The sequence below is a fragment of the Muscardinus avellanarius genome (assembly GCF_963383645.1).
Source record: "Muscardinus avellanarius genome assembly, chromosome: 16".
NCBI lineage: Eukaryota > Metazoa > Chordata > Mammalia > Rodentia > Gliridae > Muscardinus > Muscardinus avellanarius.
This window is the reverse complement of record NC_137802.1, coordinates 21,771,764-21,798,566: the sequence shown is the minus strand read 5'-3', so window position 1 is coordinate 21,798,566 and position 26,803 is coordinate 21,771,764. Positions and strand designations below refer to the sequence as shown.

The window sequence follows — 26,803 nt, the reverse complement described above, 5'->3', positions numbered from 1 at the left end:
ATTTGTTTGTTTGTTTATATATGGTACTGGGGATTGAACCCAGGGACACTGAATCACTGAGGTAAACCCCTAGCCCTATTTTATTTTTTATTTTGAAACAGGGTCTTATAAGTTGCCAAAAGTGACCTCCAACGTGCAACACCTTTCCTGTTTCAGCCTCCCAAGTACTGGGATTACAGGTACATGCCAGCAATCCTGGTTTGATGTTTTTAAAAAGAATCACTGCTATTCAGGATGCAGAAAGGAGTTTCAAGGCTTTCTGGGCTGTCTTTTTCCCAGTTTACAAAGACGTACTATCCACAAAAGGCATTCAAGCCATGTATGCAAAGAGGGTATCACTCTTCCAATGAAGAATTTTGAAAAGTGTGACAATGGCCTGAGCATGTGCTCTTAGCAGGCATCTCAAAATGACGATTACCAAACATTTCCCTCTGCTCACTGCCCTGACATGAGTTCTGGGCATCACCCTCTCTCAGGGGAGAGGGGAAAAGAGGTTATGCAGAACAGACAGTGATAACAGGGTAACGTCACAGATGTGCCTGCACAGAAGTCCCCAGTGAGTTTGGCTCATAACCACTCTATGGTGATTTACTCTACCCTACCAACGCCAGCTGGAGAAGAGAGGAAGAAAGCTGATATGGCTTTAGCCCTGGGCAGGCATTATGAGAGCTTTCCCTTTCCAGCCTACCAGCTCCTCCCTTCTTTCAACCACTGATCCTTGCCTCAGAAGCCAAAGTGTGAACAGCACGTGTCAGGGTTTCAGAAACCTGCCCAGCAGTTGGAAATTCCCTACAGCGTGTCAATTTTTGCATCTGCTGTTGGCACTCGGGGCAAGGGATCACGTGGGTGTTTTCTGAGCATAAGCTTCAAGATGGAAGTCTCATATCTGAGGAGAGGGGTAATCAAAGTAGAAAAGGCCCAATTACTGCAAATATATTCCAAAATATATGAGAGTGTACCTTCTGAGAATAAGACTGAGGCATGCAAGCAACCAAACAACTCTAAGAACAGCAGCAGTCAAGAACAGCCCAGAGTATCCTGACTAATGGAAAGCACTTTATGGGCCAACAGGGTTCAGATATGTTATATCTGGAAAGGGAAAGCACTTTTGTTTTAGATCTTTAGCATACACTCTTTGGGCAATAGTTTCTATCAAAGGCTTTCCTCTCCTCTTTCCCCTACCTTTCTTCCCTACCCAGCTGAATCAGCCCTCTAAGTAAGGATTCTAAACACTCAACACCTCTGGAAGAAAAAACACTGAAAAAAAAAAAAAAAAAGGAGCTCAATAACACCATTTGCCATGACAAGGATGTAAATGACAGGAATTGGAAAAGAAGCTACTCTTTGGAAGAACAACCAACATACCCTTGTCACCCTGGATATGAGTGGTGAGGTGACACAGCTTACAGACAAAGCTGAGAAAATAGAAAAGCTTACAATCAACAGCAATAAGTAAAAAGAAATTAAAGCTTTTTTTTTTTTTTGTGGTACTGGGGATGGAACCAGGGGCCTTCTACCTCCGGGCTATACTCCCAGACCTATTTTATATTTTATAGGGAAATAGGGTCTCACTAAGTTACTGAGAACCTCACTAAGTAGCTGAGGCTGGCTTCGAACCTGTGCTTTCCTCCTGTCTCAGCCTCCCAAGTGGGGGATTACAAGCATGCGCCACCACACCTGGCGAAATTAAAGCATTTTCACTAGTCATATGGCAGGCAGACTAGACACCAAGATTCATTCTCTCAATGAAACAACTAATTATTCTGAAAAAAGTATTTTGAAAATCTTTCTAATGCCAGGTGTGGTGGCACACTCTTGTAATCCCAGCATTTGGGAGGCTGAGACAGGAGAATAGCAGTTCATGGACAGCCTCAGCTACTTACTGAGGCCCTGTTTCAAAATAAAGAATAAAAAATAGGGGTAGGGGTGTAGCTCGGAAGTAAAATGGCCCTGGGTTCAATCCTCGGTATCAAAATAAACAAAAAACAAAAACACACATATACACAAAAAAAACTTTCTAGAAAGTGCTGATGAAAAGCTGTGACACACAGTTGCAGCTTATAATCCCCCAATACTTAGGAGGCTGAGACAAGAGGATTGCAGGTTCCTGGCCAGCCCCAGGTACTTGGGCCCTCAAGAACTTAGTAAGACACTGTTTCAAAATAAAGAATAAAAAATAGGACTAAGGCCAGGCTTGGTGGTGCACGCTTGTAACCCCAGTACTTGGGAGGCTGAGACAGGAGGATCGCATAGGTTCGAAGCCAGCCTCAGCTGCTTAGTGAAGTGCTCAGCAACTTAGTGAGACCCTGTTTCCAAATAAAATATAAAATAGGTCGGGGGTGTAGCCTGGAGGTAGAGGCCCCTAGGTCCCATCCCCAGGACCACAAGAAAAAAAGAAAAATAGGACTAAGGGTGTAGCTTGGAGGTAGAACATGCCTGAGTTCAATACCCAGTATTCAAAGGAGAAAAAAAAAACAAAAAAACTGATGAGTTACCACAATAATAGCACAATAAAAAGGAATCCTCTATCTAGGAACTGAGTAAAAGTAAATAGGGAATATAGCCAGGCTTGATCCTAAAACATTTGCTACCTAACAAATCTGAGCTTTGGTTTCTAGACTTCATGAGTAGAACCAATTAAAAAAAAAAGATGTCTGCCATAAACCTGGGGTCCCACAAAGCTACATTCAAAGCATAGTGTTTCAAATTATAGAGTCTCTAAAGATGGGCGTGGTGGCACACGCTTGTAATCCCTGCGCTTGGGAGGCTGGGACAGAAGGATCGCACACGTTCGAAGCCAGCCTCAGCTACTTAGTGAGGCTCTCAGCACTTGAGTGAGACCCTGTTTCCAAATAAAGTATAAAATAGGTCTGGAAGTATAGCCCAGAGGTAGAAAGCCCCTCGATTCCCCTCCCAGTACCACACACAGACACAAATAATCAAATTATAGAGTCTCTAAACAGCTGTGTTAAAATATTTTCTAAAAAATAACATGGACATGGTGGTACATGCCTATAATTTTAGTACTTGGGAGGCTAAAACAGAAGCATTGCAGCCTCAGAAACTTAGTGAGACCATGTTTCAAAATAAAAAATAAAGCCCGGTGCACGCTTGTAATCCCAGCATTCAGGAGGCTGAGACTGGAGGATCATGGTTTGTGGACAGTCTCAGCTACTCAGGCCCTTTGCAACTTAGTGAGACCCTGTTTCAAAATAAAGAATAAAAAATAGGGCAGGGGGTGTAGCTCAGAAGTTGAATGACTCTGGGTTCCATCCCCAGACCCGCAAAATAAAAAAAGAAATAAAGTAATAAATAGGGCTGGGGCTATAGTTCTAAGGTAGAATACCCTTGGGCTTAACTGGAGGTACAAAAAAAAAAAAAAAAAGGAGGAGGAGGAGAAGAAAAGAAGTAAGAAATAAACCCAAGGTGGTAGCACATACCCGTAACCCTATACTTGGGACACTCAGACAAGAGTGGGTTTCAGCCACAGTACTGCAAAAATAAAATAAAATCTCAATGGAGAGCCAGGTTGTGGTGGCGCACACTTGTAACCCCAGCATTCGGGAGGCTGAGACAGGAGGATCCAGCTTCGCAGATAGCCTGAGCTTCTTAGTGAGGCCCTCTGCAACTCAGTGAGACCTTTTTCCAAAATAAAGAATAAAAAATAGGTCTGGGGGTGTAGCTCGGAGGTAGGATGCCCGAGTTCCATCCGCAGTACCACAAAACCAAAACAAAACAAAACAAATCTCAATGGAGCCAGGTGTGGTTGCACATACGGGTAATCCTAGAACTTGGGAAGCTGAGACAGGAGGATCTCAGGTTCTTAACCAGCCTCAGAAATTTAGTGAGACCCGCTACAATTTAATGAGACTCTGTTTTCAAATAAAATAATAAAATGAGGCTGGAGGCGTAGCTCAAAGGTAGAATGACCATGGGTTCTGCCCCCAGCAACACAAATCAAAACAAAAACCCCAAAACCTTAATGGAGCAAATTTTTTTTTTTTTATTGTGGGTCTGGGGGTGGAACCCAGGGGCATTTGACCTCCGAGCCACACCCCCTGCCCTATTTTTTTATTCTTTATTTTGAAACCGGGTCTCACTGAGTTGCAGAGGCCTCACTAAGTAGCTGAGGCTGTCTGCGAATTGCGATCCTCCAGGTCTCAGCCTCCCGAATGCTGGGATTTACAAGCGTGCGCCACCACTCCTGCATAATGGAGCAAATTTAACAGAGGATTAGTATAGTTGAAGGAAGGTTTGATGAACGAAAAAAAGAGCTGAAGAAATGATCTGGAACATAATGCAAAAGAAGATTCAGAGAAATGAAAGAGGTTTTACATATATCAAAGACAAAGGAAATCTAACATACGTCTAGTCAAGAGTCACGGGAGAGCCGGGCATGATGGTCACACTTGTAATCTGAGTACCTGGGTGCTGAAACAGGAAGATTGCAGGTTCATGGCCAGCCTCAGCTACTTAGTGAAGCCCTCTACACCTAGTGAGACCCTGTTTCAAAATAAATAATAAAAAATAGGGCTAGAGGTGTAGCTCGGAGGTACAACACCTCTGGATTCAATGCTCAGTACCACAGGAGAGAGGGAAAAAAACGAGGTCAGAGGGTGTAGCTCAGAGGCAAAATGCCCCTGGATTCCACAAATAAATACATACATACATACATAGGAAAAAAAGAGTCACAGAAGGAATAAAAAAAAGCATGGGCAGATGCTGCATTTCAAAAACAGAATACTAGCTGGGCGTGGTGGGGCATGCTTATAATTCCAGCATACAGGAGGCTGAGATGGGAGAATTGAGGTTTAAGGACAGCCTCAGCTACTTAGTGAGGCCCTTTGCAACTCAGTAAGACCCTGCATCAAAATAAAGAATAAAAAACAGGGCTGGGGGTGTAGCTGGAGGTAGAAAGCCCTTGAGTTTCATTTAAAAAAAAAAAAAAAAAGACACAATACTAGGGCTGGGTGTGGTGGCACAAGCTTGTAATCCCAGTACTTGGGAGGCTGAAACAGGAGGATCACAGGTTTGTGGCCTGCCTCAGCTATTTACTGAGGCCCTCAGGAACTTAGTGAGACTGTTTCAAATAAAGAATAAAAAACAGGACTCAGAGGTAGACAGCCCCTGGTTTCAATTCCTGATTCAGAAAAAAAAAAAAAACTAGCAGAGGCGCCATATTGCCACCAGCGGCGGCAGCAGCAGTGAATTCACCGAGTCCAGTACAACTACATCTACGTACTCAAGAACAGTGAGTCAAATTGCGGGCCACAGAGGAGAAATCCCAGTATTGTGCCTCCTGGGACTTGACCCAGTGAGGGAGTGGTGGTGGCAGAGATATCACACCATAGGAGAGCGTGCAACCTGGCACCCCCCCATAGTTTAAAGCAGCCTCTATCGACTCCCTGGGTCGGAGACTCTGTGATACAACCCAGTAAAGGAGTAGTAGGGTCTGAGATAATACAGACTCGAGATCCAGAGCACCTTAAGTGAAGCCATAGTGACCCAAGGGAAGAACCCAGAGAAGGCACAAACTTCCTAAATCATGGGAAAGAGGAATAACACTGAAGTAATGAATGTGCACAACCCCACAACATCAGAACCTGATAAAACAGAAAATCAGAGATTTCTAGAAGATCAAATCAGGAAAATAACTGTAGAAATAATAGAGGTGCTTCGAAAAGAACTCAGAGAGAGCCAAAAAGAGATAAAGGATGCAATTAATGAAGTAAAGGCCTCAATTCAAAGCACAAACAACCGATTAGACCACATGGAGAACAGAATCTCGCTCTTAGAAGATGAGCAATCCAAAAATGAATGCATAGTTTCTAATCTAGAAAAAGATATCCAACAGCAGGAATCTGACATTGAAGAAATATGGGCCCATCTTAAGAGAGCTAACCTAAGAATAATTGGAATAGAGGAGGGAAAAGAAAGTGATACCAAAGGGATCAACAATCTCTTCAAGGAAGTAATAGCAGAAAATTTTCCAAATATAGAGCAAGAGGTTGATACACAGATCCAGGAAACTTATAGAACTCCCTTTAGACAGGATCCGAGAAGAGGATCCCCACGCCATATAATTGTCAAAATGACCAATGTGGAAGCCAAGCAGAGAATCTTAAAGGCAACAAAAACAAAGGGCCAACTGACATTCAGAGGCAAACCAATTAGAATCACTCCAGACTTCCCAAACCAAGTCATGAGAGCCAGAAGGGCTTGGAGTAACATATTCCAAACTCTGAAAGAAAACAACTTCCAGCCAAAAATTTCCTATCCAGCAAAACTTTCTATCAAATTAGATGGAGAAATAAGAAGCTTCCATGACAAACAGAAACTGAAGGAATTTATGTCTTCAAAACCAGCGCTAGAGAAAATACTCAAAGAGATTAACTACAAAGAAGAAATAGGTAACACTCACCAGAACCAGAGAAACAAGAGTTTCCATCCAACAGACAACTAAGATTGGTTATCTGTGGAGATTCATTATTTATGTTAGTCTTTTACCTATCTCTAAATTGTATTGTTTGCCTTTATTGTTGTTAATTTTTAGGATTTCTAGTTGGAATATTAATATACCTTCAGATATAGCATTTGGAAATATTTTATCCAATTCTATTAGTAACTTTTAACTCTGTTTACATTGTCTTTGGATATACAATATTTTCTTTTATTTTTTAGGGAGTTTGTATATTCTTCTGTTGCCTGTGCCATTGAAATCATATCCAAGAAATCACTGCCAATTTCAATGTTGTGAGGTTTTATGACCCAGATTTTCTCCTAAAAGTTTATAGTCTTAAGATTTATATTTAGGTCTTTTATCTAGTTTGAGTTAATACTTGTATGTGGGATTAGGTAAGGGTCCAATTTTATTCTTTTCCATGTAATTATTATTTTTCAACAATATTTAGTTAAAAGATTATTATTTCCACCACCAAATCTTCGTGGAAACCTTGTCAAAAATAACTTGACAATATAGGGAAGAAGTTAGCTCTAGGCTTGTATTTAACTCCAATGGTCTATATATCTGCCTTTAGAACAGTACTACACTGTTTCAATTATTGTAGCTTTATATGGTTTGAAATCAGAAAATATACATCTTCTAGCTTTGTTTTTGCTTCGAGATTGTTTTGGGTATCTAGAGTCCATATTCCATATCAGGATAGATTTTTTTCTGAAAAATAAATATATGATAGTTTCACCTAAAAAAAAGAAAAAAATATTCTCTGGTAAGAAAGAAAGCAAAAAGAAATATTGAAATGTTATCTTTAAGTCATCAAAAGCTTGGTATCAGACAAATGAAACTGTTATGTGAGATTATCATTTTTAACTTTGGATAAATTGCTATAATACTAGATGTCAACCACTAAGCCAAGCATGGGAGGGAGGGATGGGGAGAGAATGGGGTGGGGATCGGGTGGGGGCTGACTGGGCGATGTGTGCATGTATGTCTACAAAAGTTTGTATCCCACTATGATGTATGAATACAGTGCACCAATAAAATAAAATTAAAAAAAAAGAAAAAAAACAGAAGAAAAAAAAAAAAAAAAAAAAACTAAAAGATTTTCCAAAATTGGTTGGGGTTGGGGACATTCAAACCTAAATAAGTCACTAAAACTACAGAACATCAAATATTTCTGTTATTTATGTATTTTCTGGACTTGGAGATTGAATAGGGTCTTACTAGGTTGCTGAGAATCACTATTTGCTGAGCCTGTCCTCAAACCTGTGATCCTCCTGCATCAGCCTCCTAAGTACTGGGATTACAAGTTTGTGACTGTGACACCACGCCTGGCTAAAAAAAAATTTTCCCCCCTGTACTGGGATAGAACCAAAAAGCATTCTACCTCTGAGCTACACCCCCAGCCCTATTTTTATTCTTTATTTTGAAACAGGGTCTCACTGAGTTGCGGAAGGCCTAAGTAGCTAAGGCTGTCCTCAAACTGTGATCCTCCTGTCTCAGCCTCCCAAATGCTGGGATTATAAGTGTGTACCACCATGCCTGGCTGTATTCTTTATTTTGAAACAGGTCTCACTAAGTTGTAGAGGGCCTTACTAAATAGCTGAGGAGGCTGGCCATGAACCACGATCCTCCAGTCTCAGCCTCCCAAGTGCTGGGATTACAAGCATGTGCCACCATGCCCGGCTTTCAGCTAAGATTTTTTTTTCTTTTGGTGGTACTGGGAGTAGAACCCAGGAGCTTTCTACCTCCAGACTATACTCCCAGACCTATTTTATATTTCATTTGGAAACAGGGTCTCACTAAGTTGCTGAAAGCCTAAGTAGCTGAGGCTGGCTTCGAACCTGTGCGATCCTCCTGTCTCAACCTCTCAAGCACAGGGATTTTAAGTGTGTGCCACCACACCCGGCCTCAGCTAAGATTTTTAAAAGATCTAGAAAGGTCAGGCATGTTGGTATACACATGTAACCCAGTACTTGGAAGGCTGAGACAAAAGGTTCAAGTTAAAGGACAGCCTCAGCAAAAGTGCGACTCTCATCAACATAGCAAGACCCTGTTTCAAGTAAAAATAATTTTATTTTTATAAAATATGCTGGGTGTAGCATGGAGGTAGATTGCTCCTAGGTTTCCAAGTATCACAAAAAAAGACTAGAAAGCACTAAGAAAAAAAGACCGATTACTTTTCTTCTTCTTTTACCAGCTAAGATTATTTATTTATTTATTTATTATCTATTTATTTTGTGGTACTGGGAATGGAACCCAGGGGCATTCTACTTCCAAGCTACAGCCCCCAGCACTCTTTTTTATTTTGAAACAGGGTTGCAGAGGACCACACTAAGTAGCTAATAAGGCTTACAGTAAACCTGTGATCCTCCTGTCTCAGCCTCTGTGGGATCAAACACCTGGCTGATGGATTAAAAAAAAAAAAAAAAGAAAGAAACAAATTAGATTGAGAGCATACCTTAATAAGCAGTAAAAGAAGCTCAAAGACAGTAAAATATCTTAAGTAGGCTGAAGGAAAATAACAGCTAACCTAGAATTCTATTGTCAGGGAATATAATCTTTTAGAGGAAAAAAGGCAAAAATAAAGCCTTTTTTTGTTGAGTGTGGTACTGGGGGATGGAACCCAGGGGGTCTTCTACCTCTGGCTACACTCCCAGACCAGGGTCTCACTAAGTTGCTGAGAGCCTCACTAAGTAGCTGAGGCTGGCTTCGAACCTGCAAGATCCTCCTGTCTGAACTTCTCAAATACTGGGATTACAAGAAGTGTGCTACCATGCCTGGCTAATAAAGCCTTTTTCAGACAAATTTAAAAAACTGAGAAATTTTTTTTATCAAAAGGACTTCAGTAAATAAATTTAAATTTCTTTTTCTCTTTTTCTTGTTCTTTTGGTGTTACTAGGGATTCTACCTCTGAGCTACAGTCCAAAAGAATCCAAAAGAATGAAATAGCCGGGCGTGGTGGCGCATGCTTGTAATCCCAGCATTCGGGAGGCTGAGACAGGAGGATCGTGGTTCGCAAACAGCCTCATCTACTTAGTGAGGCCCTCCGGCAACTTAGTGAGACCTGGTTTCAAAATAAAGAATAAAAAATAGGGCAGGGGGTGTAGCTCGGAGGTCAAATACCCCTGGGTTCCACCCCCAGTACAACAACAACAACAACAAAAAAAGTTGCCTAGGACCCATGCGTGGTTGCACATTCCTATAACCCCAGGGCTTGGGAGGCTGAGACAAGAGGGTCCCTGGTTTGAGGACAGCCTCAGCAAGTAGTGAGGCTCTCATCAATCTAGCGAGATCCTGTTTCAAAATAAAAATAAAATAGGACCCAGGTGTGGTTGGTGCACACTTGGAATCCCAGCATTTGGGAGGCTGAGACTGGAGGATCCGGGTTTGCGGCTAGCTTCAGCTACTAGTGAGACCCTTTACAACTCAGTGAGACTCTATTACAAAATAAAGAAGAAAAAAAAATAGGGACCTCAGCTACTTAGTGAGGCTCTCAGCAACTTAGTGAGACTCTGTTTCCAAATAAAATATAAAATAGGTCTGGGAGTATAGCCCGGAGCTAGAAAGCCTCTGGGTTCCACCCCCAGTACCACCAAAAACAAAACAAAACAAAACAAAAAAAAATAGGGTGTCACTTGGAAGTAGAATGGCCCTAGGTTCCATTTCCAGTACCGCCAAAACTAAATAGATAAAATAGGGCTTGGGGTCTATCTTAGAGGTAGAATATCCCTGGATTTAATCCCCAGTACAAAAATAGATAGATAGATAGATAGATAGATAGATAGATAGATAGATAGATAGATAAAGAAAGAAAGAAAGAAAGAAAGAAAGAAAGAAAGAAAGAAAGAAAGAAGTTGCCTAGGGCCAGAAGTAGAGATCAACTAGGATGGTAACAATGAGAACTTTCTACAATAATGGAAATGTTCTCTATTTTGATTGTGTTGAATATTTACTTGGGCACATAAATCTGCCAAACCAACTTAAATGCATACTTAAAACAGGAACAGTGTCTCCTATGAAACTTTTCCAAAAACATGATGGCATATATAAATCCAAATGTAACAATAGTTAAAATGATGATATATCAACAGAATCAATGCTTTTAACAGCCCTAAAGAAAAGAACCCAGCCAGGTGTGTTGGCGCACACTTGTAATCTCAAACATTCAGGAGGCCAAGACAGGAGGATCGCGGCTCGATGACAGCCTCAGCTACTTGAGGCCCTCTGCAACTCAGTGAGACCCCGTTTCAAAATAAAGAATAAAAAATAGGGTAGGGATGTAGCTTGGAGGTAGAATGCCCCTGGATTCCATCCTCAGTACTACAAAAAAAAAAAAAGAAAGAAAAAAAAAGAAAAAGAACCCAAATGTCCATCAACAAAAGAATGGATAAACTAATAAATAACTAATAAATGAATGAAATGCAATTAAAATGAATGAACTAGGAATATCTACATTTGGGGGGGGGACTGGGGATTGAACCCAGGGGAATTCTACTTCTGAGTCCCACCCCCAGCCTTGTTCTTTAAATTCTTTTCTCCTTCCTTCCTTCCTTCCTTCCTTTTTTTCAGTACTGGGGAAGGAACCCACGGGCATTCTACCTCCAAGCTACATCCCCAGCCCTATTTTTTAGTCTTTTTTTTTTTTTTTTTTTTTGCGGGTTTGGGGATGGAACCCAGGGGCATTTGACCTCCGAGCTATACCCTCTGCCCTATTTTTTATTCTTTGTTTTGAAACAGGGTCTCACTAAGTTACAGAGGACCTCACTAAATAGCTGAGGCTGTCCGCGAACCGGGATCCTCCAGTCTCGGCCTCCCAAATGCTGGGATTACAAGTGCAAACCACCACAACTGGCTCTTTTTCAGTCTTTTTATTATTGAAATAGGATCTCACTGAGTTGCAAAGGGCCTCACTAAGTAGCTGAGGCTGTCTGTGAACCACGATCCCCCTGTCTCAGCCTCCTGAATGCTGGGATTACAAGTATGTGCCACTATGCCTGGCTAATTCTTTTTATTTTTGAAACAGGGTCTCACTAAGTTATAGAGGGCCTCACTAAGTAGCTGAGGCTGGCTTGGGACCTGTGATCCTCCTGTTTCAGCCTCCCAAGTACTGGGATCACAAGTGTGTGCCACCATGCACAGTTAAGAACTTTCTACATTAACATGGACAGAACTCAAACATTACCTGGAACCTAAAATAAGCCAGAGAGAAAAGAAAAAAAGTAGTATGATTAGTATGACTCCATTTATATGCAAACAAAACAAATTACGTTTTGTTTAGAGATACACAGATGATTACACTATTAATAAAGGCATGGGGAGCCAGGTGTGGTGGTGCACACTTGTAATGCCAGTACTTGGAATGAGACAGGAAGATGACAGGTTCATGGCCAGCCTCAGCTATTTAGTGAGGTCCTCCACAACTTAGACCCTGTTTCAAATTAAAAAATTAGAAAATGGGGCTCAGAGGTAGAATGACTCTGGTATCAATCCCTAAGAGGAAAAGAGGGAGGGAGGGAGGGAGGGAGGGAGGGAGGAAGAAAAGAAGGAAGGGAGGGAAGGAGGGAGGGCTGGGCGTGGTGGTACACACTTGTAATTTCAACATTTGGGAGGCTGAGACCAGAGGACAGTGGTTTGAGAACAGCTTCAGCTACTTAGCGAAGCCCTTCACAACTCAGTGAGACTCTGTTTCAAAAATAAAAAGACTAAAAAATAGGGCTGGGGATGTCGCTCGGAGGTACAATGCCCCTGAGTTCCATCCCCAGTACTGCAAAAGAAAGGAAAAAAGGAAGGAAGAAAAGAAGGGAGGAAGGAAGGGAGGGAGGGAGGGAAGAAGAGAGGAAGGAAGGAAGGAAGGAAGGACGGACGGACAGACAGACGGACAGGCATGGGGGAGGCGGCACAAGCGGTGGGAGCAGGGAGCAGGCTCTGGACGCTGTTTGGAACCAGGACTGGGGATATGCACACCCTGAGCTTCTCAAAGCATCCCCTGGGCCTGCCTCTTCCTCTCTCAGTGCCCACAGAGCAGTACTTGCTATCTTTCCATCTCCTGCCCTTTAAGTCATAGCCCAGTATGGGCCTATCCTCCAGAACCTGACCAGCAGCATCAACCTTGAGGACCTGGAGCAGCTCAAGTCGGCCTGCAAGGAAGATACTCCCAGCTAGAAGAGCAAGGAGATCATGAATGGGCAGCAACTGGCTCAGCTTCTTGGAGAGCCACAACAAGCTGGACAAAGACAACCTCTCCTGCATGGAGCACATCTTTAAAAACAAAAGCATGGGAATAAATTCTGGAGGTCAGATGATAGTTACCTGTGGTGCAAGGGGAGGAGCTATGATAAGGATGAAATACACAGAAAGCATCTTAGGTACCAACAAGATTCTACTGACTCTTTATCGTCTTTCAAATATTTTATATTCTCATACTTTTTTTCTATATAAATTATAAATATTCTCTTCTCTAAATGTATGTAAAAAGCAAATTTGTTTTGTTTTGTTTTGGTGGTACTGGGGATTGAACTTAGAGGCATTCTACCTCTGAACTATACTCCCAGACCTTTTTAATTTTTTGTTTTGAAACAGTGTCTTGCTAGGTTGCTGAGATCCTGACTACCTTGCTGAGGCTGTTCCTGAACCTATGATCTTCCTGTCTCAGCCTCCCAAGTACTGCAATTACAGGCTTCTGTCACCAAACCCAGGTAAAAAAAAACTTCTTTTTTAAGAGACAAATCATATCCAGAATCAAGAGAAAGACTAAACACTTCTTTTACCAACTGGCCATGAAAAATTTTTCCTTTTTTTATTTCTTTGGTACTGAAGATGGAACCCAGGGGCATTCTATCTCCGAGCCACACCCCCCAGCCCTATTTTTTATTAAGACGGGGTTTCACTGAGTTGCAAAGGACCTCACTACGTAGCTAAGGCTGTCCGTGAACAGAGATCCTCCGGTCTTAGCCTCCCGAATGCTGGGATTACAAGTATGTGCCATCACACCCAGCTATGCTTTCCATTTTAAGAGAGAGATTCTCCTCTACCCAAGAATAGTAAACATGGACCACACATAGCCTTAATTTGACCAAACCACAAGCTTCTGCCAGCTTATTACCTGTGGTTCCCAAGGCTCAAGTCACTTGTGAGAATTCTTTCTTCAACTCTCTCACTTCTACTTCTGTTCCTCTTTTAGGCTTAGATCTGATTCATGAGTCACTTTCCTCAGCAAAGAATAGTGGACTACTCTGATTGGGCAGAAAAAATTTCTTGTATTGGCTAGCTGTCTAGAGAAAATTTTATGTTGTCTGAGAGAGAATGCTAGACACTTGAGATTGGGGTGTAATTTACTAGCTGTGCAACTCTATTTTTAGGTCACTTAACCTTTCTGATGTATTTCTAATCATCTATGAAACAGTCAACAAAATACCTGCCCAGTGTCTCCTAGAGGGCTGACAGGGGGAATGAAATGAAAACAGCTATGTAATAACTAAAAAGTTTCATCATGTATTATCAGAGTTGTTGCTGCTATTGTCATTACTGGTCACATTCTTGAAAAATTACAATTCTTTCCCTTATGCATTCAATTTGCAGTAAGTATATGGCGGAAGGCCTAAGTTGATCTACTCCTCTTCCTCCTCCATCAATATAAACATTTAGAATTGTACTCCCCAAGAAAATTATTTTTTTGTAGTACTGGAGGTTGAACCCAAAGGCATTCTACCTTGGGGCTACACCCCCAGCAACCCCCTCTTTTTTTGTGGTACTGGGGATAGAACCCAGGAACATTCTATCTCTTAGCTACACTTCTAGCACTATTTTATTTTATTTTTATTTATTATTTTGGTGGTACTGGAGGTGGAACCCAGGGGCCTTCTACCTCCAGGCTATACTCCCAGACCTATTTTATACTATATTTGGAAACAGGGTTTCACTAAGTTGCTGAGAGCCTCACTGAGTAGCTGAGGCTGGCTTTGAACCTGCGCGATCCTCCTGTCTCAGCCTCCCAAGCGTGGGGATTACAAACGTGCACCACCACACCCGGCCTATTTTATTTTTTATTTGGAAACAGGGTCTTACTAGATTTCTGAAGTAACTGAGGTTGACCTACTAGAATCTATGATACTCCTATCTCAGCCTCCCACATAGTAGGATTACAGGTATACATCAGAACACCCAGCTTCCTTTTTTAAATTTTGAAACAAGGTCTCACTAGATGGCTGAAGTCTTGCTAAATTGCTAAGTCTAGCCTAGAATCTGCATTCCTCTAGTCTCAGCCAATTGGGATTACAGGTCTGTGCCACCAAACCCAGGCAGAAAAAGATTTCTTTAAAAAAGTACAGAAATGAGTCGGGCTGTGGTGGCACAAGCTTGTAATCCGAGTACTTGGGAGGCTGAGAAAGGAGGATCAAAGGGTCAAAGCCAGCCTCAGAAAGTTAATGAGGCTCTGAGTCACAAAGGACCTCACTAAGTAGCTGAGGCTGTCCGTGAACAGTGATCCTCCGGTCTCAGCCTCCCGAATGCTGGGATTACAATTTAGTGAGGCCCTGTTTAAAAAAAAAAAAAAATAAAAAAAAAAAATAAAAAAAAAAATATATATATATATATATATATAAAATAGGCATGGTGGTGTATCCCAGGGAGAGAAGTGTGTCTGTCTGTCTGTCTGTCTCTCTCACACACACACACACACACACACACACACACACACACACACACGTGTGCCCACGCCCACGTGCACACACACACACAAAACATAGAAATCGTGGCTGAAAGTCCTACTGCCAAAATTCCCCCAATGGTTCTCCTTCAGAATTAAGCACATATAGGAGGGAAAAACATATGGGCTAAAATGAAACACACAGTTCACAGTAACCACTGGCCAACCATGGTACAACGTGCCTCTGCATTCCACTAAACCAGTCATGGACACCAAACCACATTGTTATCTTTTTTTGTTGTTGGTGGTGATGGTACTGGGGGTAGAGCCCAGGTGCTTTTCTACCTCCGGGCTATACTCCCAGACCTATTTTTTTATTTTATTTTATTTGGAAACAGGGTCTCACTAAGTTGCTGAGAGCCTCACTAAGTAGCTGAGGCTGGCTTCAAACCTATGCCATTTTCCTGTCTCAGCCTCCCAAGCACTGGGATTACAAGTGTGCACTACCATACCCAGCTTGACCCTGTTAATTTAACCTAAGAAGTTCTAAAAATGAAGGCCTGGTAGCTCCGATTGCCTGTAGAAATCTACTCATGAGCCTCTAGGAAAAAAAGCACAGGGGCTTCTAACACAGAAACATGGGAAGAACGAGAGGGACAATTTACAGTTAAATTAAGCCTAGCCCCTTACGAAAGGTGGGTTTTCTGTATGACTGCTCTGATAGGCAGAAGATTAGGCACTTCATACATTCTGCCCGGGTAAGAAACTTAAAGAGGCGAGTTGTCACAGGAGAGCAAGCTGCTCCTCTCTAAGGTCTCCAAGACCTTACTGAACGCTGGAAGACAAACTCTGGCCATGAACTGAACTTCTGAACTAGAGTCAACTCCTATACCAAGGACAGCATGAAGAACCCCACACCCTCTCAGTCCCCTGTAAACAGCTATCCATCCTGTCTGCAATGCACATGTTGCATCCTTCTACCTTCTGTAATTCAAGATTACAGACACCATGAAAGAAAGCATTAATGATCATCAAGGGAAGGCAAGTCTAGCTCTACCTCAATCCTGGCCCCCAATGTTCCCTCAGAGGAAGCACCACCAATGACATACACAAAAACTGTCTCTTGGGTGCCCTCTTGCTGCTACCAGGGCTTTTCTAAAAGGCTGAAATGAAGACATACTCTGAATCAGTAGAGAAGAAGAAAAAGAGACTGAGGGCACAGAAAAGGAAAGTTTATTCCAGTGATGGCCAATAAGTAACATCCAATAATTTATAAGAAGTATAATCCAATAATACAGTAAAATAAAACAGTGTGCCTGAGATGGTTTTGATTCCAAAAATTATTGAACATTTTTTTAAAAAGAAAGAGAGAGAGAGGGAAGGAAATGTGAGTGTGTAAAACGGGGAGAGAAAAAAAAGAAGGGAATGGGAGAAGAGGCCAGACTGGAGCAAATTAGGCACAGATGGGGGATGTAATAGGGTTTCAATGATGCCCTACCACAAATGTTTCTTCAATTAGTCCTCTTTAAGAAACTAGAGTTTTATTTCCTTAAATTATAGAATTTTTTTAAAAAATTAGAATTCTTGGAGTACTTGTGGTTTAGTTCACCCTCCAGCATTATGTCAGCCAATCGGAGGGCTATTGCAGTGTTAAATGGCAAGGCGTGGTGGTACACGCTTGTGATCCCAGCATTTGGGAGGCTGAGACAGGAGGATCGCGGTTCAAGGACAGCCTCAGCTACTGAGTGAGGCCCTTTGCAACTCAGTGAGACCCTATTTTAAAATAAAGAATAAAAATGCATGGCGTGGTGGCGCACGCTTGCAATCCCCACGCTTGGGAGACTGAGACAGGAGGATCGCGCAGGTTCAAAGCCAGTCTCAGCTACTTAGTAAGGCTCTCAGGAACTTAGTGAGACCCTGTTTCCAAATAAAGTATAAAATAGGTCTGGGAGGATAGCCTGGAGGTAGAAGGCTCCTGGGTTCCACCCTCAGTACCACCAAAAAAAAAAATAAATAAATAAATAAATAAATAAAATAAAATAAAAAATAGGGCTGGGGGTTTAGCTTGGAGGTAGAATGTTCCTGGGTTCTTCCTCCAGTACCGCAAAAAAAAAAAAAAATAAATAAAAAAATAAATAAATAAATAAAAAATAGGGCTGGGGGTATACCTCAGAGGTAGAATGCCCCTGGGTTCTATCCCCAGTACCAAAGGAAAAATAAATAAATAAATAAATAAATAAATAAATAAATAAATAAATAAATAAAAGGCCAGGCATGGTGGCTCAGGCTTGAAATCTCAGTACTTGGGAGGCTGAGACAGGAAGATCACAGGTTTATGGTCAGCCTTCACTATTTAGCGAGGCCCTCCCCAACTTAGTGAGACCCTGTTTCCAGATAAAAAATTAAAAATGGACTGGGGGTGTAACTCAGAGGTTCAATCCCCAGTACTGCAATAAATATAAATAAATAAATAAATAAATAAATAAATCTATCTCAAGGTGGGGGTACAGCTTGGAGGTAGAATGCCTCAGGGTTCAACCCCCAGTACTAAAAAAAAAAAAAAAGACCACTACTGAGACCTCAGTGCTTACCTGATAAATGAGGTGAAAGAGCTCAACACTCAATTTATCTCCCCCATGGGTGGGAAGGATGGAGCAGCAATCTGACCTCACAACCTCTGCCTCCATAAGCAGTGTTGGCTCCAAGGAAAACTACAAGCTAGGAAAAAGTAAAAGATGCCATCTTCTCCCTACCAGCTAAGCTTTTCCCTGTTTGCTTTCCCTAGCATCCAAATTTTTAACAGCTATATGTCCACAAGGAAAGTGTATGTGAAAAGTACTCACACTAAAGTGCTAGTAGCAATATGATTTCCATCTCTGGGTTACAGAAATTGTGAAAAGAAGGTAATTACACAAGGGTAGCATTTAACAAAACTATAAATAAATAGGCTGGGCATGGTGGCGCATACTTGTAATCTCAGCATTTCAGAGGATCGCAGTTTGACAGACAGCCTCAGCTACTTAGTGGGGCCCTTTACACCTCAGTGAGACTCTGTTTCAAAAATAAAAAGACTAAAAAAATAGGGATAGGGGTGTAGCTTGGAGGTAGAATACCCCTGGGTTCCATCCCCGGTACTGAAAAAAATAAATAAAATGAGTGATTAATGATAGCATGAAAGGCATCAAGAAAGGACATACTTTTTTTGTGGTACCGGGGATGGAACCCAGGGGCATTCCACCTCTGAGCTGCACCCCCAGCCCTATTTTTTATTCTTTATTTTGAAACGGGTCTCACTGAGTTGCAAAAGACCTCACTAAGTAGCTGAGGCTGTCTAAGAACCGCAATCCTCTTGTCTCAGCCTCCTGAATGCTGGGATTACAAGCATTTGCCACCAAGCCAGGCTTGAAAGGGCATACTTATCCTCCCCGCCCCCAAGTACTGGGGATGAAACCCAGGGGCATTCTACCTTTAAGCTATACCCCAGCCCTATTTTTTATTCTTTATTTTGAGACAGGGTCTCATTGAGTTGCAGAGGGCCTGACTGAGTAGCTGAGGCTGGAAAGGGCATACTTTTTAAGTAAGGACTTCCTTCTTATTCTCCAAATCAGGCTCCTGATCCCACATCTAGGGCATCTAGGGGGAAGGCCCAGGCATAGACTGAGATCTGGACTTCCTTGTGGCCCACAAGGTCACCTCGGCTTCAGGTTGGGATCCTCCCTCTCTTCCACAGAGTCCAGGAACTGACATATGCAAACACCACCCAGAAGGATATGTACAGGAAGAAACAGAAGGAAAAATGATGGCCCAGATATCCTGTGACTTGTAGTGACTGCCAAATCACCACAGACCCCAAGCACCTGAGAGGGCGAGGAAGCCTCAGGTCTTGGTTCCTGGTTTGAGACAAGCAGGAACGACCCATGGCTGGGTGGCGACTCTGACAATGTGCAGACTGGCCCAGAGAGAACCCTTTAGAAGGGCATTGGCAGATGGAACCTGGGGGCTGAACACACAGGGCTGATTTATCACTTCCTTACTCATAAAAATGTGATTCAAACTGCTGCTGATCAGCGAAGGATTTAAATCTTTACCCTCTCCCCAACTGCCTTCCCTCTCCACCCCCGGCACAGATGCTGCTACTCAGCCACAACACCCCCTTCTTGCCACTGTCCGTGCAAGCACAGCACAGGGACCCAGAGAAATGACTCATGTGCTGGGAAATGGAAAAGTGCATCTTCCCACCAACCAGCCCTGCTGAGTGCTCTGCTCAGCCCTCTCCCAATGGCAGCCCACACAGTGGGGTCTGGACAGCCGCCTCAGCTGCACACCAGGTACTTGGCAGCATGTCCACAGAGCTCTGTGTCCTAGCGGAGTGTTATATCCTGTGGCCTGGGCTGTTTTTCCCTGAAACACCCCTGGAGCTCTGACCACCTCTGCTCGGTCTCCTCTTGCCTCGTGGAGGTAAGAGTCGATGTTAGAAATGAGGAGTAGAGTCACAAGGACAGGCATTTTAACATTTTGTTCCTGGCTCGAGGGTCCTTCTTCTGACCAACTGTGAAAAAGTGCTAGGAAAAGTACCTTGGCCTCAAATGGTGGCCTAGGAGAAAAAGCCAAATATTCCTCTCCACAGAGCAAAAGCTTCTGAAAACAGATGTTTCACAGGCGGGAGCTGCAGGCCCTTTACATTCCCATCTACGCAGGTCCCAGGTTATTAGATGCTGAATCATAACTTTGGCAGCAGCTCTGTGACAGGTAGCCCACTAAGTTTGGTGACTTGTTTTAGTAGGAGGGCACCTCAGGAGGCCCTACTTCCAGGGTCTGGTGAATCTCCTTCTTGGAAGCAGAAACCTTGCTCATGTTGCACTTCACCACCTCACCCGGAGAGCACTTCGGAAACCTTATTTCCTCCTTCCTCAAAACCAGCACTGACCTTCAGGATTCCATGTTTCCTCATCATTTAAACAAATAACCATCTCAGAAATAATTAGCCAAGTTCAAAAAGGCTCCAAAGCTTCTATATCTTGCTTTCTGCTGGGAATTCTAAATGCTGTAACAGGCAGCCCAAGAGAAAAAAGTCTTCCAGAATTTAGATGTGACTGAAAACCAAAGCAGACTAGCTAGGGCCTTGCCGAGACCCAGGAGGAACCCTATATCCAGGGCAAGTATGGCATACTCACTCATCAGGGAAGAAATTTCCTGCCACCAGCAAGTTTAGTGTAAGTCCCTAATATAAATGGGAAGGGAAATAAATCAACTTCAGGGTGAAAGAAAGCTCTGTGAAAAGGTGCAACAAGAGAGCTAGCGGCACTCTGTTCAGAAACACTAGATCTACTTTGCAACAGTCTCCATGGGGCAATTCCCACTTCCTGGCATTTCAGACAATGACCTTCTAACCCTGAGACCACTCTCTGTCCATACTCTGAAATGATCCTTTGGCAGCATTAATCAAATGCTGCAAAAAATAAAAATAAATAAGTAAGTAAAATAAAATGTATACACACAAAATAATGTCATCCCGACACTGCATATTTCCATTAATTCAAATCACATCAACCTTACCTAAGTGGAGTAGAAAGAAGGGAAAGGATCCTGTTAACATTCTTCGACTGTGACCTGGTCATCAGAACATTTAAAATCCCTGCCAATCTGCCCTTCCCTCCTCCACTACTCTACCCCTCATCCCCAAATCCCAAAGAGTATTCAGAAAAGCACTTGAGAACGCATACCAGTACGTTAGCCAAATTCTGCGCCTGGTGGCTTTTGTGCTTCCAGATTTGAGTCACCAAAGCTCATCAATTCTCTGTTCTTACTCTCTGGCAGGCTCCCACAAGGGATATCCCATAGGGAACTAGACTTTTCCATATTGAACAAACAGGGTACATGAGTCCAGAAACAGCTATTCCTAATCCCTGCCAAGCGTATGGTCTCTGCAATGAAACATTTCAGCAATGCCTCTCCCTTGGGAGAGTCTATGGGTCTGCAGTCTCCAAGAGGCCTTGCTGCTGCTTTTAGCATGGCCAGATGTGCTTCAGCATCTCTGATTTGCAAATTAAGTCCTACTCCCATGATTCCCTCTTTCTATCCCACCCAAGAACTAGAGAATCCTCCAGTTATCCGAGAATTAAACTAAAGATCTGAGAGGCAGTGGTGAGGAAGGCAGCTTGTCTGTGTTTGGGAGGCAAGGGTGGTGGTAAGATAGTATAAGAAGGAAGCCAGACCGATCCCTGCCTAGATAAAGTAACTGGGTCTTCCTTACCTTTCAACTGAGAGTTATGCACAGCAAACATGTTGATGGTCATAAGCTGCAGCATGCGGGTACTTCCGATAGGAGATGGGCTATGCTGCAGCAACACTTGGAACTCCTTGAGGACCTTCTCAGCCACTGCAGTAAATGTCTCCATTCTGCAGATACAGGGAACCATTGGTAAGGCATATCCCCAAGAGCACTTAGACCACCCCCCAACCACTTATACGTAGAAAACTAATGACTAGGGCATTTCATTTTACTTTCACAAACCTTCCTGGTATCCTACAATTTTTAACAGAGTTAAGAAAAAGAAATAAAGTGTTAAGGGTCTGGAGATGAAAACAACTCAATTCTTGGATAAATCACTATGAGTTATTATACTTTGGTATGCTATTTCCTAACCCCTGGCAAGAACTGGATTCAAGCTGACATAAGTTTCTCTGAAACAAATCAGTTTTCCTAAATAGTAAACAATTTTTCTTTGTTTTCTTCTTTAACAAACACCTACATAGTCCCCAAACTCTCTGGTATAAAAACTGTATTCTATAACGAATTTTTCCTCAAAAGGGAATACTTAAGATAGATTATAAAATGTTTGTGAAGTGTGGTTTTCTTCCTTTATATGTTTGCTTTATTATCCTTTCCTTTTAATGTAACTTGCCCTTACCCCTTATCCTCCACACCTTTTTTGTTTTTGCAGAAAAACTGTATTCTATAAAAGGAGTCACAAGACACTGACAATTCTTTGTATAAGAATTTTATAACAATTCTTTGTATATGAATTGTATAACAATTCTTTGTTTTACTTTATTTTATTTTTTTGACGGTACTGGGGATGGAACCCTTCTGCCTCCGGGCTACACTCCCAGATCTATTTTATATTTTATTTGGAAACAGGGTCTCTTAAGCCAGCGAGGCTGGCTTCGAACCTGCGCAATCCTCCTGTCTCCACCTCCCAAGTGCGGGGATTACAAGCGTGCGCCACCATGCTCGGCGGAACAATTCTTTGTATATTTCAAAAATCAGATGAGCTAGGTGTAGTGGCGCACACTTTAATTCTAGTACTTGGGAGGCTAGACTGGAAGATCACAGGTTCAAGGACAGCCTCAGCAATTTAGGGAGACTTTCAGAAACCTAGTGAGACCCTGTTTCCAATAAGTAAAACTAGTCTGGGAATGTAGCTCGGGAGTAGAATGCCTCTTGGTTCAATTCCCAATACCACAAAAAAAAAAAAAAAAAAAAAAAGGAAAGAAAAGAAAAGAAAAGAAAAGAAAGAAACCAAACATTAAGTCGGGTATGGTGGTGGCAAGCCTATAATCCTAGTACTTAGGAGGCTGAGACAGGAAGATCACAGGTTCTCAGCCAGCCTCAGCAACTTAATGAGGCCCTCCACAACTTAATGAGACTCTCTTTCAAAAAATAAAAATAAACCGGGCGTGGTGGCGCACGTTTGTAATCCCCAAGCTTGGGAGGCGGAGACAGGAGGATCGCGCAGGTTTGAAGCCAGCTGCGCTGGCTTAAGAGACCCTGTTTTCAAATAAAAACAATATAAAATAGGTCTGGGGCGGCAGCAGCGCCATACTGCCGGAGGCAGCGGCGAACTCAACGGACGGCTACAGCAAGCCAGGTGAGCCGCTGTGGAACAGCCAGGCGGGATCTTTCCGCGCAGACAGCATTTTAAGCTCCCAGTGGCAGAGCTCAGCACACGCTGCAGGGATTCAGAGTGGAAATCAAAACCAGAGAAGAAAAAATACGCCAGCCTCATGGCCGAGGGCGTGGCAGAGGCGCCATATTGCCACCGGCAGCGGCAGCAGCAGTGAATTCACCGAGTCCAGTACAGCTACATCTGCATACTCAAGAACAGTGAGTCAAATTGCGGGCCACAGAGGAGAAATCCCAGTATTGTGCCTCCTGGGACTTGACCCAGTGAGGGAGTGGTGGTGGCAGAGATATCACACCATAGGAGAACGTGCAACTTGGCACCCCCCATAGTTTAAAGCAGCCTCTATCGACTCCCTGGGTCGGAGACTCTGTGATACAACCCAGTAAAGGAGTAGTGGGGTCTGAGATAATACAGACTCAAGATCCAGAGCACCTTAAGTGAAGCCATAGTGACCCAAGGGAAGAACCCAGAGAAGGCACAAACCTCCGAAATCATGGGAAAGAGGAATAACACTGGAGTAATGAATGTGCACAACCCCACAACATCTGAACCTGATAAAACAGAAAATCAGAGATTTCTAGAAGATCAAATCAGGAAAATAACTGTAGAAATAATAGAGGTGCTTCGAAAAGAACTCAGAGAGAGCCAAAAAGAGATAAAGGATGCAATTAATGAAGTAAAGGCCTCAATTCAAAGCACAAACAACCGATTAGACCACATGGAGAACAGAATCTCGCTCTTAGAAGATGAGCAATCCAAAAATGAATGCATAGTTTCTAATCTAGAAAAAAATATCCAACAGCAGGAATCTGACATTGAAGAAATATGGGCCCATCTTAAGAGAGCTAACCTAAGAATAATTGGAATAGAGGAGGGAAAAGAAAGTGATACCAAAGGGATCAACAATCTCTTCAAGGAAGTAATAGCAGAAAATTTTCCAAATATAGAGCAAGAGGTTGATACACAGATCCAGGAAACTTATAGAACTCCCTTTAGACAGGATCGGAGAAGAGGATCCCCACGCCATATAATTGTCAAAATGACCAATGTGGAAGCCAAGCAGAGAATCTTAAAGGCAACAAAAACAAAGGGCCAACTGACATTCAGAGGCAAACCAATTAGAATCACTCCAGACTTCCCAAACCAAGTCATGAGAGCCAGAAGGGCTTGGAGTAACATATTCCAAACTCTGAAAGAAAACAACTTCCAGCCAAAAATTTCCTATCCAGCAAAACTTTCTATCAAATTAGATGGAGAAATAAGAAGCTTCCATGACAAACAGAAACTGAAGGAATTTATGTCTTCAAAACCAGCACTAGAGAAAATACTCAAAGAGATTAACTACAAAGAAGAAATAGGTAACACTCACCAGAACCAGAGAAACAAGATTTTCCATCCAACAGACTACTAAGATTGGTTATCTGTGGAGATTCATTATTTATGTTAGTCTTTTACCTATCTCTAAGTTGTATTGTTTGCCTTTATTGTTGTTAATTTTTAGGATTTCTAGTTGGAATATTAATATACCTTCAGATATAGCATTTGGAAATATTTTATCCAATTCTATTAGTAACTTTTAATTCTGTTTACATTGTCTTTGGATATACAATATTTTCTTTTATTTTTTAGGGAGTTTGTATATTCTTCTGTTGCCTGTGCCATTGAAATCATATCCGAGAAATCACTGCCAATTTCAATGTTGTGAGGTTTTATGACCCAGATTTTCTCCTAAAAGTTTATAGTCTTAAGATTTATATTTAGGTCTTTTATCTATTTTGAGTTAATACTTGTATATGGGATTAGGTAAAGGTCCAATTTTATTCTTTTCCATGTAATTATTATTTTTCAACAATATTTAGTTAAAAGATTATTATTTCCACCACCAAATGTTCGTGGAAACCTTGTCAAAAATAACTTGACAATATAGGGAAGAATTTAGCTCTAGGCTTGTATTTAACTCCAATGGTCTATATATCTGCCTTTAGAACAGTACTACACTGTTTCAATTATTGTAGCTTTATATGGTTTGAAATCAGAAAATATATATCTGCTAGCTTTGTTCTTTTTCAAGATCGTTTTGGGTATCTAGAATTCATATTCCATATTAGGATAGATTTTTTTCTGAAAAATAAATATATAAATATATGATAGTTTCACCTAAAAAAACAGAAAAAAATATGCTCTAGTAAGAAAGAAAGCAAAAAGAAATATTGAAATGCTATCTTTAAATCATCAAACGCTTGGTATCAGACAAATGAAACTGTTATGTGAGATTATCATTTTTAAGTTTGGATAAATTGCTATAATACTAGATGTCAACCACTAAGCCAAGCATGGGAAGGAGGGATGGAGAGAGAATGGGGTGGGGATCGGGTGGGGGCTGACTGGGCGATGTGTGCATGTATGTCTACAAAAGTTTGTATCCCACTATGATGTATGAATACAGTGCACCAATAAAATAAAATTAAAAAAATAAAAAAAATAAAAAAAATAAAAATAAAATAGGTCTGGGAGTGTAGCCCTAAGGTAAAAGGGCTTCCAGGAACCCCAGTACCACCAAAAAAATAAAAAATAAAAATAATAAAATAGGGCTGGGTGTATAGCTCAGAGATAGAATGCCCCTGGGCACAATTCCCAGTACCACCAAAATTTTAAAAAATAAAGAGGAAGAGGAGGAAGCGGCAGCAGCAGCAAGCAAGCAGACATTTCTCTTAGGTACAATCACAGTAATCGTTCCACCTAAGAATCCTAAATTTCCCCTTAAAGAACCCCAAGACTAAGGGCCCCAATTATCTCTTTCAGCCTTTCTTATGTTGCTGTCCTCCTCCCTCTCACAAGCCTCTGCTCATCAGGGTCTGTATGTTTTCAGGCCATGGAAATATAATGCCCTGGCCAACTGCCACTCCTAATACAGGAAGAGCCTGTAATGGAGGGAGGCAGAAATCCAGCCTGTGACCTAGGGCTCCTAAGGAGAGGTCATTCGAATCATTGCTTGCCAAATGTGGCCACTGGATCCTAAACAGTGGTGCATGCCTGGAGCTCCTTTGGCAACAAGAACAAACCACAGCTGAAGTCCTCTGAAATAAAACACAAACTTGGTGCTAGAGAGAGAAAACAGGCATATGGGCCTTAGGGCCATGCTGAAAAATTCTTGGTCAACAAAGTATCTTTTACCCACCCTCAGGAGCACCCCTCCCCCCAAATAAACTGCTTGTGGTGCACTGAGGGGTGATTGGGGAACAGCTCTAGGCTGGACTAGTAAATAGCTTCTGGAAAGCCACAGGGAAGGGAACCCTTCTGGAAAGACACAAAACAGTTCCAAGTTTCAGAGAAAGGTGCTGCTAATTTCACCCCAACCTTGGCCCTTTCCCCATTGAGTAGTGCCCTCCCCAAATTAGAAAACCCTAGAGCTTTCAGGAATCCTGACAATCTTCATTCCTTGCCGTGGATGGCAACTCCTGCTGCTTGACCCTCTGGTGCACAGAAGTCATGCCACAGTGACGGATCAAGGACAGTTCACACACAGCTCGGCTGAGCTGTCCTCGTTCCCACTGGCATGAAACATGCCATACGTCTGATTTCCTCCCCACATGCCATTTCAAGTGCCCCCTCCAAGTAAAACAAAACAAAACAAAACATTTTTTCCCTCAAAAGTTTCAGAGCTGCTCTTGGTAGATTTGGAATGGCAGAGTGATGTTTGGGGCTGGACTGGATCCATTTTTCCCCATGGGCTATAACAAAGGTTTCATTTTAAATCCTGACACTGTGCAGCACTCTTTCTGATTGGAG

At 42.2% G+C, this 26,803-nt stretch overlaps 1 protein-coding gene across 1 annotated transcript in view; it reads right to left on the bottom strand.

Moving 5' to 3' along the window:
• SMG6 (SMG6 nonsense mediated mRNA decay factor) overlaps positions 1 to 26,803 on the bottom strand; it is a gene marked incomplete at its 3' end in the record, with an annotated part of 299,777 nt that overhangs the window by 186,012 nt on the left and 86,962 nt on the right. Inside the window, exon 10 of the mRNA XM_080712911.1 lies at positions 21,361 to 21,506. Coding sequence (XP_080569037.1) covers positions 21,361 to 21,506 — 146 coding nt within the window. The remainder of the gene's footprint in view (positions 1 to 21,360; positions 21,507 to 26,803) is intronic.